Consider the following 18,546-nt stretch of genomic DNA (forward strand, 5'->3'; position numbering starts at 1 on the left):
GATGGCTCGCAGCCGGCCCGACCGGCGGGAGAGCTTTTTTTCAATTAAATCGGCAAGTTTCGCGGCGGACGGCCGAAGGGAAGGAGGAAGGGAAGAAGGGAGCCGGAGAAAAGGGTACGCCGGTGATTGAACCGGACGGAGAAAGCTGGCCAGGACCCGGCGAGGAGCGTAGCGCGGCCGATCGACCCTTATCGGCCCGAAGGGAACCGCTTGACCAAATCGTTCGATAAAAAGCCCATCGAGCACCTTACTTTTTGCCGCCCCTTGTCCCGATTTAAAACTGTCCGTACCTCGGCGCCCGCGGGTCCCATTACGCCGGCCAATTTCTCCTTTATTTCCCGGACAGATCGCGCCACAAGCCACGCCCGCTCGCCGGTAATTTATTGAAATCCTCGACGCGCGAGAAGGAACACGGCGAAAGCGACCGGGAGTCCCCCGGTATCGGCGAATCGCCGGTTTTCCGCGTGCTGCCGCGAACCAGAAACACCGATCGGCCGTCACGCACCGCCGGACGAAGCTCGTTCGCGCGTCCAGTTATTTGTCTTTCGGCTCCCGAAGCCGGCGAGTGTTGATCTTCGATCCGCGGTGTTCTTAACCTTGAGCGTCCGGCGCTACCAACGGAATTTTAAGCGATTCCGTTTCCAGGACGACCACCCGGAGGTTGCAGTCGGCGGAAATCAACGAGCGGCGATATTGCATCCAGAGCGGAGAGGTTGGCAAACGAGGAATTCGCGGGAATTGAACGGCGACGCGCGCGCTTGTCCCGAACGATGCCGAGAGTCTCCCTTTTTCCGTCCTCCCGCCCCTCGCACGCGTTTTTAATCACTCGGACCGCCCCCCATTGTTTTCATTGTCGTCCCGGTCGGGCCATTGTTTTCCCAGCAAAATGAGTTTCCATCCGAACGCGCTTCTTTAACAAATTCACGCTCGCGCGCCGCCTCTCGTTCGCTCTCCCGGCGACTTTCCAGCGTTCGGCCGGGCTCGATCGAACAGACGGACGCCGGAGAAGTTGCCCGAGGGACGGGGAAACTTGTCGCGACGTTGTTTCGCGCGATAACGTTACGTTTCCGTTCGCATCGGCGGTATTAGTTGAAAAATCGAGGGTCGCGAGGGGACCGGCGGGGCCGGGGGAGCCGCGCAAAGTGCGGAGAACGCGCCCCGGGAGCCGATAAAGTTCCGCGAGATAACTTCGCGAGGTAAATGGGCTCGCCGGAGCTTCCCGACGGCAACTTTTTTCGACAAGCGACGGCAAAGGGACGCTGGACGCGCGCGGATCTGCGAAAAACGCGAAGCGCGCGTTAATCGAATCTGTCGGAGGCTTTTAAGCCGACCCCTGCGGACGACTAATTCGATCGTAATGAGGGACCGTGGCACTTTCCGAACTGCCGAATGGAACGTTAACGCGACTACACTGCTGGCTAAAAGCGCGCGATCGGAATTTACGATCAAAGAAAGAGATCGTATTCGTTTCTTACCTAGCAGAGAAACCTAGCGGCTGTACGCTTCGCCGTTGGTAGACTACGAATCTCGAGTAATCTCCCAGTTTTCGAAAAGAAGTTCGAAACGAGTTGCTCCAATTGCTCCAGCGTTAATTCGCGCAGGCTATCGAGCCAAGGAAGCCGAAGGAATCTAGCGGACTCCGTACGCAACGTTTCTTGCGTTCGACAGGGGGTGAAGCCGCGTCTGTTAGCTCAGTGGAAACGGGTTCAATATTAGATTTGGAAAGGCGGTATATCCGCGGCGATAGCTCGATCGATCAGAACAGTCGTCCGACAAACAAAAGGCCGGCGTGCCCGAGCCGCTCCATTAAATCCCTGCATCCGACGGCCGTTATCCCCGAGACCGCGTCCCGGTCCGATCGCGTGACATAAAACACTAGCGCCGCCCGCGAGAATAATTCATCGCCGCGGAGAAGAAGTAACTCCCAGAAGTGTCCGTATTTCAAAATCAAAACTTTCCGCGGACCTACATTCGAGAGGGAGGTTCTCTCCGGCAACGGAATACGGCCCCGTAAATTCCGCCGCGAGCCTCCGTTCTCCCGCGGATGTAATTCTCCGGGCTCTGTTCGAGCATCCATCCCGCGAAACAATCAAAATTTCACCGGTCGTTCCGACGTTTACCGAGGCTCCCGCGGCGAAATGAAATTTTCACCGCATCGTTGGAATCACTGGCCGAGAATGAATCGCTCTCGACGCCAAGATCCCGCCGACCCTCCGTGATAAAAGAAAAATCGCTGCTCCGTGAACGGGTGCGAGGCTCCCGGCCAAGGAGGTGCGGGCCCGGCACGAATCCGCTCCGCGTCGACGCCGCCGAGGCCCGCCGCGCCGCGGAACGTTAATAATAATGGGGAAACTTGCGCGGGGAATGTACATCTATGCCCTCTCGCCGGCGAACCCCCATGACAAATTACACCCCGGGGTTTTATTGTTGTTCTTCTTGGCTGTTGCCCGGCCTTAGCCGGCGCGCCTTCTGCTTTTACCTTTCTTCCGGCTCTTTGCGACGACCGCGGAAGCTCTCCCTCCCTCTGTCCGCGTCGTCGCGACGCTCGACCAACTTCTTCCTCCTCCCGCGGGGCTCCCGCCCGCCCCGGCTAATTAATATATTCCGTCGCGGTGCCTTTACCACCGGTTGCTCGTTCGCCGAGTGCGGCGCAACGTTGTTTGCCAGCGTAAACGCCGCTTCTTTCCCCGTGTTCTTGCCTCTGTCGACGGTGGCCGGCCCCGGGGCCGGTTTAATTAGTCGGTCCGCTGCTCCTTTCCACCCTGCGCCTCCCTCGTGCCTTCCGCGTGTTTCGCAGCTTTACGGTCCACGCGTGGAAGGACAAAGAGTTTACTACGCGCCGCGAGCAGGAGTATCAACGAAGAGAATCGAACGGACCCGAGCGACGGACGCTTCGAGCTTAGTTTAGACATTGTCGCGACGAACGCTTCGAAGGCGGTCTAAAGGTGGAGGCTATCGAATCCTACTCGAGGCGATCCGAGGTCTCGATAACCCACCGTCAGGTGAGACCGGCTACGAGAAGGCGATCGCATAATCGAAGAAGCCAAACCGGCCACGGGCGCAAAACGAAAGCTCGTTAATCCCGTTAAGGCTACTTAGAGCTCCGTCGTCGTCGTCGTAGTCTTCGGCGTAGTCGCCGTTGTCGCCTCGGCGAGGTCTTCCCTCGGAGGGCGAGCGAGCCGTGGCCGGACAAGATGTCGAGTTATTTATCGCCCTCCGAATGGCGCCGGAGAAAGGGAAATTAGAGGGCGAACGGGAGGAAAGTGAAAGAGCCGAGAACGAACGGGGACCCGGGGCTCCTTCGACGGGAAACAAAAGCGTCTATATATCCGGGCAATCGAATCGGATAGAGTGCGGCATCAGCGTATTCCTCGGCTCTCGTAAAAGGAACAGGACGTCGGAGAGCTTACGATATATCGACTGCTTATCGAGCCGGTGCTTCTTCTTCTTCTTCTTCTTCTTCCTCGCTTCCTTCCCTTCTGCTGCCTCCTCTTTCTCTTCATTCGTTTCCCCGTGACTTGCTCCCGCAGGAATCTACGCTCCTCCTCGCGCGTGTCCGGCTCCCTTCAGCCCTTTTGCGCGCCAGACGGCCCCCGAAACCTCCGCGCGGCCGAGGGAACTCGCCACCTCGGAGTTCGGCTTACCTCGGTGGCCAGTATATCTCCTTTTGACAGGCGGATACCGCGAGAACGCGTGGCTGGTAAACAAGGAGAGGGAAGCGGTCGGCCGTCGAGGGACGACCGAAAAAAAAAAGAAACGGGGCGAACGAGCCGCGCGTGCACCCTCGTATATCTCGAAAATTGGATTCGGGTCGAGAGATTCGTGCGCGCGATAAATTCTCGCGGGAAGATTTCCCACTTCTTTGCCCTCCCGCGCGAAACTTTCGGACCTGGTAACGAAAGATCGAAGGTTCCGGGCTCGTAAAGTGGAGCAACGGGGATCGATGGATCGCGCCCGGACTCGGAGATTAAGCGGCAGGCGGAAAAGGAGCCGTTCGAGCGGGCTTCGAGGATCGACGAACCACTTAACACGACGTAATTTCGTCGAATGAATGCGGAGGGTCGATTGAGATACATCGAAGGAGCCGGTTCTAAAATGAGAGCTCGACTGCTGGTGAATCGGCCGTCTTTTCAGGAAACCGTTCGGAGCAGCGGATTCTTGGGGGATGATTCGCCTGCGCACCCTCTTTTTCTCGGTTCCCTTTCCCGACTTTTTCGGCGAAGCAATTAAAACGCCTGTCCACCATAATTCCTAGCCCCCAGTCTACTCTCCTCGCTCGCAGGAAGGGCTGGAAGCCCTTTTGTTTGCTTCTGTTTAAATTATTCTGTCACCTGTACACTTCAGCGACGATTACGGCGAAGCGGCGACGTTTTAGCCGCCCTTTCGCCGTTCCTCCTCCTCGGGACATGAATCTTTTACGTCCGATAGGTCGAGCACCGTTGAAATCAATTTCCGATCGTCCGAGGAACAGTCGAAAAGCGAAGGATCGCGCGAATCCGAGAGAAGTCAACCCTGCGGGGCGTGTTTCGTTAATGAACTGTTTCGTAGACAGCACGCAAAGCCGAAACCGTTAAAGACGCTGGCTTTGGAGTCGTTGCGAGCATTCGACGGATCGGGCACGCGTGCTAATTGTTGCGCAAGGCAGCGAAGAGCCGCCAGAGGGCAAAGGGCGAGCTTCTAACTTCGGTGCTCGAGACCGAGACCCTTCTAACGAAATTTCGAGACGCGAGGAATTAATTACTACAACGGCTTCACCCGAGGGCTTCGTCCTTGAAGGCTAATGGCCGCGCCAAATGTCCTCGCGCACGATTCACTGGCGAGAGGACAAAATCTCTCTCGCCTCTCTCCATTCCTCGCTTCAACCGCCGCTCCTCGCGACGAAGCTAGACTCGACTATCAAGCGAAATGATCGGAACAGACCGTCGACGGTCGATTCTCGGTCCGTCCGCGCGTTTATCCGCGCTGGAAACGACCGTTTCATCGATACGTCTGGGTCATTGGACACGATCCGCAATTGTCAAATCGGAGCGCGTTGCATGGAATCGCGACGCACAGAGCGGATTGGATCATAGAAACGGCGCTTTGTTAATCGCGATTCGACCAGGTAGGATCCTCGCAAAGGATCTCCATTTTGAGGCAGAGAGAGAGAGATGAATGTTGGAAGATCCGTCGAATAAAGCTGACAGAGGAGCGACGGTATCGAGATCGGATATACACGGGGTTAAGGCCGGCCCGTGGGGAGGCGAAGGGGAGGAAAGGGGATTCGGCGGATCACGGCTCCCGGCCGAACGTTTCGGACAAAGGAAAAAGCCCGGCGAGCGAACAGAAAGAAGCGTGTACGATCTTTCAACGTCGTTTCACGCCGATGCCAGCCAGCCCCGGCCACGTCTCCCCCAACGGTCCGCCCGCCGGTCCAAGGATAAGCCTTCTTTCTTCAGCAATTTTCGCGGCCGTTCTCCCGGAAATCCCTGGAAAATACGCGATTCCACGGGAAGCGTGCTTTTATCACGCGGCACGGCCAGACGACCGGGCTCCTCGCCTGTTCGTTCGCCAGCCGTAAGCCTCTTCGGTCTGAGACGTCGCCGCGCGCTCCTCGCGCAGACCCGGACCCGTGGACGCAAACAAAATTGCGAGCGTCCCGGCCGTTTAGACGGCACTTTGTACAATTGGAAGGAATTTCGCCGGAGTTTAGTTCGCGGTCGCGCGCCGCGGCCGATAAAGTCCGAAGAGATTGGACCGTATCGCGGCTGTTTTACGCTCCGACGATAATACCCGGCGCGGCCGAGAGCAAGAAACAAATCGTCCTTTTTAGGATTCTCGTTACGGCCTCCCCGGGCATCGCCGGGGAAAGTCGAACTAGCGCCTCGCTCGCGCGACTTTCCCTTTCTCTCTTCCTCCCTCCGCCGCTGTTGCGTTCCTTACTCCGCGCGTTCTAAAGCGCACGGGTGTTACGGGGCGACGACGTTCCCGCAGACACAAAGAAGAAGAGCGGACCAGCGGGAGAGCCGCGAGCGCGACGGAGAACGCGCGCGAAGGGAAAAGGAAGAGAGGACTCGCGTCCCCGAGTCTCGTTACAGAACCGTCGCGGAGAATATTCTTTTGTGCGGGTTCTCGGCTTCGTTAAAATTAAATATCGATTTTGCTTCCAGGGCATTTTATGCCCGGCTGCGACTCCCGCAATTCCTCGGGGCATCGTTTCTTTTTTTTTTTTTCCCCTCCCTTTTTCGTCGGCCGAATATGGACGATTCCGCGAACGGAGACGATAAGGATCCGGTAAGGTCTGCGGACCGGCAAGGACTTCACGACTTTTTCCGCGTCGTGCCGGCGACCGTTAACATATTTCTTCGCCGGAACACGCTCGTTAAAAGTTCGGTCTCTCCGCGAGAATACCCGCCGCCATTTAACCTAACCGCTCCTCCGGCGGACCTGTTAATTCCCTGTTAAGTTACGGGTTAACTTCCAGCCGACGAAGCCTCCGCGCGCCCGATGAACGTTGAACAATATTTATCGGCCGTATCGCGCGCACCGGCCGAATAGAACACCGGTCGCCGCCGCGGTGACCCAGAAATCTGCCGGGATGGACGGTGAAATATTAAAACTGTTCGCTCCAGTTCTTTCTTCTATTCGCGCGGGGAGCGCGGCGCGGCTGGAGGCGGACGGAACGACGGTGCAAAAATGTGTCCCGGCGGCTTTTGTCCCCGGCTCGCCGCCGTGTTGCCCTTGCAGTGGGTCAAGAAGATGCGGAAGGTCGGATAAGCCGGATAAGGCGCGGATAAGAGGTGCTTCGGACGAGAGACCGTCCGTCGGGCTTTCGACCGGATCGAAGCGAGACGGTGCATAGTAATCGATCACCCTGCTTGACACCGTTAACAGTCCGCCACGGATCAGACTCCGATATACACCGACCGCGAATTAGGTCCTCTATTTTTCCAGAGAGGACTTAATTATCGGCGAACGCCACAGTTCCCGCCGAGAAGATCGATCACAATTGCCCGCTCTCGCGCCGTGCCAATCGGTGCCGATTCTACTTCGAACGATAATGAACGTTTCAATCGCCCTATCGGATTCGAGGGCGAGACCGAGTCTACGGTAATAGAACCCGACCGAATCGCGAGAGCGAGAACACTTCGAGGAACTGATTCTACTCGTTCGAACCAATTATGCCGGCGTTTCTGCGATAAATTAACCAACCGAGCGCGCTGGACGTCCCTCGAGCCTGCGTGATTCCAGAATTCGCCCCCCACGCGCTGCGACGCAGCCAACGACCACCCGCGATTCGATGATCGCAACGCGGATCATTTCCATCTGCCGAAAAGCTCCCTCGAGGCTGACCCAAACGCGACGCGTCACGGGGTGAAAGGGCGCGTCACTTTATCGGAACCAGCCACGACGAAGCAATAACTCCGCCGCACTGATACGATTCGAACGTAAACCGTCCCGACCGCCGCCATCGTGGAAGCCATTCCGAGCGCGGGGCTCGGTCCTCGGCAGCATTCTCCATTAGGCACGCACGAAATTAATAAATAATGCTGGTCCACTTTATTGCGGGGTTTTCGCGAATCACGCAGCCAGGGGGAAGGGAACGAGAGCGAGTCCGCTTGTAATATCTCGGCGCGTTCCCCTCGGAACGGCTTAACCCCAAGGCGGCGAGGGCGAAACTTTCGCGGACCCCTTGCGTGTTCCCTCCGCGCTGCCAGCTTGCGAGCCCCGAAAGCCAGCGGCGAATCTATTGACCTGTCGTCGGAGAAGAGAGGGAGGGGCTCCAGAGAGCCAACCTTAATAATTTACCTGAGCGAAACGCGGCGTTTTGTAAAATTAGTTTTGTTGCGCCATTCGACGTTCCGCCCTGGCAACCTCTCGAACGTGGCTCGCGCCGCGAGCGGCGAGACGGTCGCTAATTCCAGCCGGAGTCGCGCGGCGATTCCGCGCGACACTTCGCCAGACTGCCGACCCGTTTCACGGAGGAGCAACGAGCTTCACGGTTCATCTCGGCGTCGTATCGTCGTTTCGGGACGAAGTTACATCGTCCAGGAACAGGGCTAACGCGGCTACGGCCTCGTTGTCGCAGATTTTCCGGAATTTTCACTAGACAGGGAAAAACGGAGGCTCCTTTCGGCTGTCTCGTCGAGTTCCGCTGTCTGGAACGGACGAAGCTGTACCGCGTATCGCGGAGGAAGCCTCTGACGCACGCTCCACGCGGCGCGGATAATATCTCGTATCGTTGCCCTTTGTTCCTAGAAATTCCGAGCGGAGAACCGAACGGCTCGCGCGGAATGGAGTGGATCGCGCTATCGTACGACTCTCCTTTGAATTTCCGCGTCCCGCGATACCGTCTTTCCGGAGGAGAGCCTATGCTCCCGAACGACGCCATTCCGCGATACCGCTAGAGATTTTACGTATACGCCGCGTGCACGGAGCAAATTTCATCTCGCGCAACGCACACAATTAAAATAAATATATATACCCGTGATCCTCGTCGCACAATTGCCGTCACCGCCACGAAAGCCCGTCGCTCGTGTGCACAGGCCCGAATGCAGACGAATGCGGACATACTTCCGCTAGCACTCAACCGAGCTGCGACGGGAAAGTCGACGCGAACCGCAAAGATTCGAGTGTACCGCGGGAAAAGCGTACCGTTGCGGGAAAACGCGGGTGGATAATCGTTAGACGCGGGGCGGCGGGACAGCTTTATGGCCCTCGCAATGTGTAACTGTCGCGGGAGCTACGCCGGTCCAATAAAACCGAGCGCTGTCCTTTGCCCGTTTTTTCCGCCCCACGCACGGATAAATGGATCGCCGGACGCGCCGCCGTTGGTTGCCAATCGCAGCGGTTCTCCCCTCGGAAACGTCGCGAGCGTACGGCGAGATGGTTCGTCCGGGCTGCGGGACGTAACAGCTGTCAGCGTCGCGGAGAACAACTGTCTGGTAACGAGTCGGCGACACGTGCAACGAACTGTTCGCGACGGACGGGCAGAACCGCGGCGGGATCGAAATCGCTCGGAACCCTTTGCGACGATAAGATACAAGCGATTCAGATAGAATCGGTAGCTAAGAGCCCGTAGTTATTGATAAGAACGCCAATTTGCGGGCAGCGTCGCCGCTTCTAAGATCTGCGCCTACAGTATCGATAACGCTGTTGTTTCTCGTCGCGAATCAATGTTGTTTTCGTCGCACGAACATTGTTCCCGCGCGACACCGGCTCTCCGAAATCCCGATCCCCGAACGGCAAGCCAGATTGCGCGGCGAACGCCGCAATCTCGGGGTAGTTCGCTCCGGGCCAACGATGTTTGCTCTCCGTGCTTGTCCCACCGGCGATCCTTGTTTACCGGGCAAAGCTCGGACCCCGTGCTCCCGCGGCGACTATTGTGATCCTCTGTTGTGAATTTGATTCGCGAAGGAGAGCGGCGGAGGCGGTCCGACGGGAACACGATCGGAGCACGGGAGGGTAACGGGCGCCGCGCGCGCGGAATCTGAAGGCAGAACCGCCCGAAGCAAGGTTACCATTGCGTAATAAATACCAAAGACCTTGCAGCCGGCGGAACTCTCCGCTTAGCTTCCTCCTCGCGCGCGCGCGGCGTTGCGCTCCCGGGATCTAATAAACCGATCCATCATCGTTAATCCTATTTTCTCGAATCAGACCCCCGCCGCCGCGGGAAAGCCCAGGGAACCGGCGGCTCCCGCGGAAATTCCGCGTCGAATTCACGGTCGAGCTCCCGCGTAAATATCGGCGAGGGATCGGGAACCGGTCGCGCGCGCGACGAGCATACGAAGGCGCCGGAGTCTGCTTAAGTGGAATATACTCCGGGGCCAGGAGGCAGACGCGCGAGTTTCCCGAGGACGTCGAAATTTATCGAACCGCCGCCGACGGGAAACAAATATGCGTTCTCGTCGGTAGGCTCGCTAGCTGGCTGGCTGGCTGGCTGGCTGGCTCGCGGGGAAATTGCCGGTTTTATTCGGGGCACGTCCGTCTCCAGCTGGCAACGGTATCCAGTAAAATCGTTTAAATTCGCGGACGTGGATCGGCGACAACCGCCCGGCAAAAAATTCGGGCCGCGCTCTTCTTTTTCCGTCGATATTCGCGCGAAAACACGGGATGCGCGCGGCTGGCGCGAAGAATTCGCTCGGCGAACGAGAGAATCGTCCGGCTCGAAACGACTCGTTCGTGAATACCTGTTTTCGGATTTTCGGCGCTGTCGAGTTCCCGAGGTATCAAAGAACTGATTAACTTTTTATCTACTGTGCGTCGCTGTAGCGTCACAATTCTTTCTCTGTCGACAGTTGTGCGCGTCGTAGTTGAATTTCACGCGATTGCAGAGTGAAACGTTCGATCGGTCTCAGATCGCAGCGACGTTACACTCATGATGCTCGAAGCCTGCCAGACAGAGGAATAGTCTCGCCGTAGTTAAAAGGTTAATCGGAAAATGTCGATGTATCGGCTCTTAGGATTTTTCGAAGATATTGTAATGTAAGTCGTCGGTTCTGGTGCTCGGCACTTGCGGTGTTGAATCTCCGGGTTGTAAGGGGGGGAAAATCAATTGTTGCCGAAGGGCTTTTAATCACGGCTGCGATCTTTTTATTTCCGTGTCCCGCGTCGAAAAGTTCACGGGCCCGCCTATCCTCCGCCTTCTCCTCCTCTTTCTCCCATTACTCGGTGTGCAAAGCGGCCGGGAACATCGGCACCGTAATGAAAAGTCACCTGTTACCGACGCGGAAAACCCGGCTGGCCGCCGCCACGGATACACGGCGCGCGGCCGTGCTCGGGACGTTTATCGAATTAACCCTTTCCCGAGAGTTTTTCAATTACCAGCCGCCTGATCGCTCCCTTTCCCGGCAAGGGAGCCGCTCGCTGGAAAATTCCTGGAAAATATAAACGACGGACGGGCTGAGGGATCACCGGGCATCGCGTAAAGGGTTTGCTTTGGAATATGAAATTCTGAAACGTTCTGGAAACGCCGGGACTCCCTGTGATCTTGTTAATTTGAATCAGGGCTTTTATAAATCGCATATTGTCCTGTTCAGCCGAACGGAAGCGTAACGCGGCGTGTCGCGGCAACGAGTGCGTAACGCTCGCAGTAACTGCACCGCTGCTGCGGGAAACACGTCTTCTTTTCATGTTAGCGAATTATTAAGAGCGAAATTACTCTTGACAGCCCCGTCAGGAAACGTACGGAACACGTAAGATCGTCCCGTGGCGAACAACTATATTCCACGATGGAATGCGCATTGCATAATGCATACAGGCGACCATATAACGGGCGTTTCGAGCGCAGCGGCGAAAGGGTTAACAGCCTGGGAAGCGTCTAGCGACCGAAAAGGCGAGTTTACGTTTTGATCGTCGAGCTGCAACTTTACTGCGGCAAGAAACATCCTCGATCTTCGAACGCGTGTAACTTTTGAACGAAAAGTCGTACGACATTCTGTCTCGGCTCGTTGTTGAGCCTAAAGTTTCCACATTCGCCTTGCGTCGGTAACGTTTCCCCAGGATATTTTCCGCGCCGAGCAAACGCACCGTTTCGTTCCCCGGAATGTTACGCTCGGCACTGACAGCGTTGAAGCGTTCGAGCACGCGGAAACCTAGGTCCGAATGCGTTCGGTTCGATGTAGCTCCGTTCGCCGAGTGGACGAGGAACAAGCGTAACGCTCGAGGAAAGCGAAACGACCGCGATCGATCACGCGGATGGAAGCGAACGAAAAAGCGGGCGCGCCGGTTGCTCCCCGGAAGAGAAAACTGCGGAAAATCGACGAGACCGAGAAACAGAGCGCGGCTTTATTTCAACGAAATCCCGGCGCGTTCCTCCGGTTCCTCGGGTTCCGTTCGAGCGAGCTCATTCCGAGAAATTGTTTCCCGCGAGCGAGCGTTCCGAGCAGTTCCCCCCTCGTCTCGAGTTTGTCGCGAGATTATTAGTCGCGAAATTCGTCTGGCGTAATGGAAAGCTCGTCGCGTAGACGCGCGCCGACTATCGAATCGCGAGGAATTCCGGCCGGAAAGTGGATCCCGGAAGGAACGATACCGACGAGAAAGCTCCGTCGTTCCTTTTAAGCGTACAAAGGGGAACGGCGAGCTGCGAGACAAAAGGCGGTATTGTTATCTGCGGGGGGATTCCGATTCCGTCGAGCTCCTTATTAAAATGTAATCGCTGGCTTCCCGGATCCGCGGCGAATCGATAAGAAGCTCCCGAGAGCCGGGGAACTACTAAATAATTAGGATAGGTTCGATACACGTATCGAAGCGAAACGAACTGACGCTCGAGACGAATGAGAAACGCACGAGTGCCGGTTATTCCGTGTCGCGTCGCGTTTATTTCGGAATTGCCTTTCTATAATCCCATTTCCGTGAATATTGGAAGTCAGACCGCCTCCGCCCACCCCGTCGTCCGTAGGAAACTCGATTACCCGAAAGCAGATCGACGAACGATGAAACCGAACGCGAAAGAGCTACTTTCCCAAGGATTTATCTATTAATCGAGCAGCGAACGGCGGGAAAATATTGTGCCGTCGAGACAATAACGACGGGTGCGCTCGCAATCCTAGTAACGTATCGGCGCGATATCGTGATATCAATTCCTCCCGTTCGCACAGTTACCGTCGTAATCGTATTCGCGACAATACGTTCCCGGCGCGGAGCGGAGCGGCGCGGCGCGGCGAACTGGCGGCCTGCCTTTGCAGCCCGCCGCCTCGTACCGATGCCTCGATGGACGATCGGCCATTGCCTCTATTCAATAGCGGCGATATAGACCTAACTGCCTGTGTACAGCGATGCCAAAAAAAGAGGGAAAAAACCGAGAGAGGAAAAAGGAAATCCGCGATCGATCCACCGCTCGGTTTAACGACGACGACTCGCGAGACACGTCGTTTTACGAGGACCGATCGGACGGGAATAAAATTCGCGCGACGAAAGTAGACGATTACCCGCGAATCGATTCGCGTTCCCCCGTCGAATAGACGATCGCGCGTCACCGTCGCGTAAAAAGTCGCGAGTCCGAATACGCGATTCGTTAGGAGATCGTACGGGCATACGAGGAGCGGCGATAAACGTCGCGCGAGTATCGAAATCCGTCCGCGCAATCGCGAACGCGGACGAACCGTGCGAGTAACGCGAAACGAGTCGAACTGCCGGAAACTCGATAAAAAAGGCGCAAGCGAAATTAAAAGACAACATCGGAGTTCAATGGGCGACACGAGCGTTCCCTCTTGGCAACGAGCGAGCGGGTCTCGCCCCCGAGCGTGCTTTTGTCCGGCCGGGAAACAACGCGGCGGAAAATTCTTTCCGCGAGATTCGGCCTGGCCGATGTACGCGCCGCGTCCCCGGAGATGAAAAAACGACAGAGCGGAGCCGGTTACGCGGAGGCGGCCGGTGCAGCGGCCGGGATAGGGCGGCCCTTTTTGCGATCTCGTTACCGTTCCCATGCGAGCGGACCAAGCGAGCGAGCGAGCGAGCGACCGGGAGCAATTTGCTGCCTGTTGAATCGCGGCCCGGGTGTCGGAGGACATACGACGAACCCCTTGCACAAAGAATCCGCTCGTAAAGGGGCTGGTTTCGAAGGGGTAGGAGGTTCGGCCCGTTACACACGAGCTTTATCGTACGTCTGGTCAAATGAGCCCTTCGTGTGCTCGTCGTCCCTGGACTGTGAAAGCATTCCTCCACCCGGCGAAACGCTTTCTTCGAGATTTACGCGTCCCGAAGAGTTCTCCCGCTCTCTCGCCCGCCCTGGAAACTGGATCCCCGAGAATCGGTCGGAGGGCCAGGACGGCGAAAAGTCGACTCGGCAGGCAGGGGGCCCTGGATTATTCCTCGGTGCTTACACGCGGCAGTTTCAACCCCCCGAAAACGACCCGACGCCACTCGAAAGACGTATATAGGGTCGCACAGGGGTGGAAGTTTTATTCCGAAGAGGTGAAACGACTCCTTGAATGTTCTCCGTTCATCTGAATTTGATGCGTACCTCCCTTCGCACGAGGGTCGCCTGACCCCACCACGGTCCCGTGATTTTCGTCTTTGTTTCCTTTGAAACAGGTTAACTGGTCGACTCGCGATCCATTCCGCGATCTCGTTCCGACTCGCCAAGGATACTTCAGCGCTGATACGTTCCCAGGCTCGAACGAAGGTACGAAACGGGTCAATCTTTCCCAAATATATACGGAGGGTTAAGCGGTAACCCTTAACGAGCGAAAAGAAGTTCATAGAAGCGAGCTAGCACGATACTTAACGCGTCAATTGCAAATATTCCAACGACACCGATTTCCATTTTACCCTGGCAACGTCGGATTGCGACGAACGAATGCCATCGGTCCGACGATAAAGTTAACGAAACGAACGATCGAACTCCGTTCCGTGAAATCGGGGTTCGGCGGTGACGTCGTCGGCGAAGCGAGGATGGACTAGCGGAGGATATGATCCAAGGGTAGCCACTTCGGTCGGAATTGGCCGGGACTCTAGTGGACACGCTTTTACCGCGGATCCCGTAAATCGGCCGTAAACCTCCCCCGAATCGCTAAGAGTCGCCCGATATCGGAAGGGGACACCGGTATAAAGGGTCGGGCGGGTGCTCGAAACAAAACCGCCGTCCGGGGTCGGATCGAGAACTTGCTTTACGATCCGCGAGATGGAATTCATAAGGTCGTGGGACGGGCGGCAAGCGTGGGGTGGCGACCGACTGCACTGCGGCCGAATATCGATTACGCCGCGAGGGAATAAACAGAGAAGAAACAAACGGGCGTGGGAGCCGCGGACGGAATAAATCGTCCGATAAAAAGCGGAACGTTAGGCGCGGTCACGCGAGAAGGAGACGCGGTTGCGTAAATTTTTGCCCGGCCGGTTTCGAGGAATCGGGTGGGTCGTGTTCGACCGGCCGGGGTCGGGTTGCAGAGCGGTATCTCCGTCGGCCGCTGGCGCGAGAACCGGTGTCTGGGAAGGGGCGTGTGTACAGGTGCGTACGGGCCTCGAATTAAAGGAGAACACACGGACAGGGGCGACGCGCTTCTCGGTTGGCGGCGCGCCGGGACAGCGGAGCCACCCCAATTTACGATTACGAGGCACCAGAGGGTTCAAACGAAGGGTTAAACCGGGCTTAATCAATTCTCGTCGAGACTGTCGGCGATTCGAGCCGGGAATCCACCCCCGACGACACATGGAATTTCGATCGGCGAGCTACTCGTCGCGGAGCGTCGGAGGAGCGCGATCGCGTCGCGGCTTTTCGGTCCTCCGTTCGCCGGATAGTTCGCGTACGAAAGCACTCGCCTCCCGTCGGCGGCGCCGACGATAACGATGATCACTCGATTATCGTCGCGCGCGATAAACGCGTTCGTCGTACGCGAGCGCTGAATTTCCCGTCGCGTAATCGACGATCGCCGATCAGCCGACGCATCGCGTTAAGTGCTTCATTCATCGGGGAATCGACGAGGAGACGCGGCGCGTACGTTCGATCGTAAAATTAGCGGCGATTATTAAAACATAATCGAGCGCCGACGTAAAAGCGCGCGCCCGGTAAGGGGGGAATCCATTTCCTCCCTCGTTCTCGGCCTCGGCCGCGTTCGAACGCGTTTCCGCGGCTATTCGATCCCGGGGTGGCCCGAAGGACGACGGGAAATTAGTCACAAAGGGATATTCGTGCTGAAATATCGCGGGGCCGGACGACGAATCTCATTCCGGAAAGCCACGGCTTTCCAATTTCGGCCCGTAGCTTTCGCCCCGGCGAAATTCGTCGTCGCCTGTGGGAAAAGACGCCCGCCCGACCGTGGTCCGGTCTCGTCCGGCGGCGGACGGGCTCGGGAAGAGGGTTGGAAAGGTAGCCAAAGGGTGTCGTGGACAGGTTTGTCGATAGGATTTTATCAGGGTCTCGAGAGAGGGTGGACCGTGCGCGTGAAATGGAGTGGCCTCGTATCCGCCGACCCGGTGACGTATTAGTACACGGTCTGCGGTTCATGGATACTTAATCAGACGGCCCGCCCTGTTACACCTTGCCGATTCCTCGTCGCCCCGTGAAAACGCTCTTCAGGGGGCATTCCTGGAGCCATGAATCCTTTATACGCGGCTCGGATTACTTTTTACCTGGAGCCGGCTCTTAAGCGAACAAGAAATTAAGAAGGTAAACGGAGTGGAGGATTAACGAATGTTTTCCCAAGAAAGACGGCCTCCCGCTCCGGATTAAACCGCGCCCGGGCAGCGGGGGACGCCGGGGAAAAGTCAGACGCAGGACCTTTGATCGTCCGCTGTGAAACGAGTCCGAGCCACCCGGCGACATCGGACGGCTGAAAAACGTCCGTCCGTCTCGCTGGACGCGAGATTGCTCTGGCGGAAGTTCGCCGAGATAATCGGAAGAATTGGGGGACCGGCGAGCGCGGTATCCCGAGCCGCGCTCCTAATAAAAAGAAACTGGCTTACGGAACCGAGGAGATCCGAGCCGCATAAGAAACGATCTCGCAACTTGTTCCTACTCGCAAAGTACCCGGATAGCCGGTTCGCGTCTGCATTATTCCGCTTAACCGGTGTTTACTGGGTACCGCGAAGCTTTCGGGTTTACGAGCTCGAAATTTCCGCGAGCGCTATCGCGTCGCCCCGAAACGAAAGAGGAATTTTCATTATCCGGCCGGCTGCGAGTCCCTTTAAATAAGAAGGAAAATACGCGGACGCGTTCTGGGACGCGTCAACGGTGTCGAGATAAAACGTACGGAACACGGGACGCAAAAAACAAGCATGAAAGCGCCGAGAACTTTCGCCGCGGCCGGATGTCGAGCTTCCTCTTTCGCCCGGCGGCATTATGCGCCGCGGAAAAGTCAGAGGGTGGTCCGGCTCGCGCGAAGCTCGATTTATTCAGACGCGTCCGCTTATTGGCACGGCACTCTTCTCGAGCAGACGTCTCGCCGCCAAGCTCGTATTTACATTACCGTTGATAATTATTCCAACGATACCAATGTTCTATTTTCCAAGCGGCGCATAGTACGTCGCGACGAAATGTGGAAATTTGATGCGGTTCAAACGATAACGAACTGCTATCTTGATTCTCAGTTCCCGTGGTCGCCTCAAACTTGGCATACCTCTCAGCCTCCTCTTCGTCTAGACGCGGAATCCACAAATAAAGGAACTCGGATTTCCGGCGCGACCGGTGCAGCTGCGTTTCCATGCTCTCGATTCGACTCGATTCGGGAACAGCAAAACTCCGGGCAAACGGTTTAAAAGGCTGCCGGACATGGCGGGCCAGTCTCACGAGCAAAAGATCGAATCCGTGTCGGGAAAGGGACGCGGATCCAGAGCGTACATATAATCCGTAACAGAAAATGTGCCGCTTGTCGCGGACCGTTGGAACTTCGGAGCCCGAGGAAGAAATAGTTGGCGAATTCCGGGGAATTTAGGACGGCGAAGTTCGACTCGCTGCACCCCCCTCCCGCCTTTACGCGAGTCGAACTTCTTTCCGACGTTTCGCGACTCGGATCGTCCAAGGAGACACGGTATCAGGCTCCGGAAATAAAAGGAAACGGATACGCCGCGGCAGGATCTCCCGTCGTCTCTCTGGCCCACGGTTATCTTTATAGGAACCGATTTCGATGCAAAAATATACATAGGCCAGGATATACGGTCGCCTAGAAATTCGACTTTATATTCGCGGCCGTTGTACGCCGTATCGTATTCTTCCGGATGACACCCGAGGCTCGTCGATTCCGATCGATCGAGCCGCCCGTCTTTATTCGGAGCGTCAGCCGAACCACGGGGACCCGACTGTCTAGTCTCGGCTCTAGCGATAACGGAACTTTATCGGAGGAATGCGCGCGGATGGAAAAGATTCAGAATAAATGTACTCTGTAATTGATTGTGTACGAGTCGCTGGAACTTTGCAGACTCCAGGGAAGAAAATATCGTAATTTTGTGCGCGTCGCCCCCGATTTCTCGCAGTAACGATCGAAACCTCTTGGCGACGTCCCTCAAAGAACCATTAGAGCCTCCGAAGTCCTCTTAGCGCTTCATCGGGGCTCGGAAAGATTGATTAACTTGTCCGATTAAAGAGTCCGGTTGTTATCCCATCGAATCTAGGACTTGTTCTAATCGAAACAAACAGGTTCTCCGCTCGACGGTTCAAAGACTGGAGCACCGGAGGCTTTGATCTCTCCCGGTGTCCGCGATCCGCGTTTTCTCGATTCGAGCGGAACAGAGTTTGGCACGGTGGCGTTCGACGGCGATTATTTCAAGAGGACGCCGCTAAAAGCGTCGATGATGCGGCGAGCGACGGGCGAATCGAAAAATCGCGGCAAAGTTCGGCTCCGGGACGCGTCCCCGGTGGCCGCGTCGCACGCGAACTTTTAATTGAGACGCGAATTCTCCGAACTCGAATTTCGTTAAAGTTTCACGCTGCCTTGGCTACTAATTGGACACGATGTCCGGGCTCCTCGGTGCCATGCAACCCGACGTAGTCGTCGGTTACAACGAGCAGTTCGCAGATTGTAATTTTCCGTCTCGCTCTCCGCTGCCCGCGACCCCTCCGTCCGTCTACGAGACTGTACATGTATCCCTACATACAGGGTGACCGGTTCGTTCGCTGCGAACCGACCGGGCGAG

General features: G+C 56.6%; 1 protein-coding gene across 11 annotated transcripts in view; it reads right to left on the reverse strand.

The window, feature by feature from the left end:
- LOC116428385 (uncharacterized protein CG43867) overlaps positions 1–18,546 on the reverse strand; it is a 98,641-nt gene that overhangs the window by 57,040 nt on the left and 23,055 nt on the right. The window contains exon 1 of one of the 11 annotated variants that reach the window (XM_076372439.1): positions 8,465–8,569. The exons of the other annotated variants lie outside the window; for them this stretch is intronic. Within the exon in view, the coding sequence (XP_076228554.1) occupies positions 8,465–8,551 (87 nt within the window). The 5' untranslated portion in view covers positions 8,552–8,569. Of the gene's footprint in view, positions 1–8,464; positions 8,570–18,546 lie in introns of those variants that run through there. 11 annotated transcript variants of the gene reach the window in all.

The sequence above is a fragment of the Nomia melanderi genome, chromosome 12 (assembly GCF_051020985.1).
Source record: "Nomia melanderi isolate GNS246 chromosome 12, iyNomMela1, whole genome shotgun sequence".
Taxonomy (NCBI): domain Eukaryota; kingdom Metazoa; phylum Arthropoda; class Insecta; order Hymenoptera; family Halictidae; genus Nomia; species Nomia melanderi.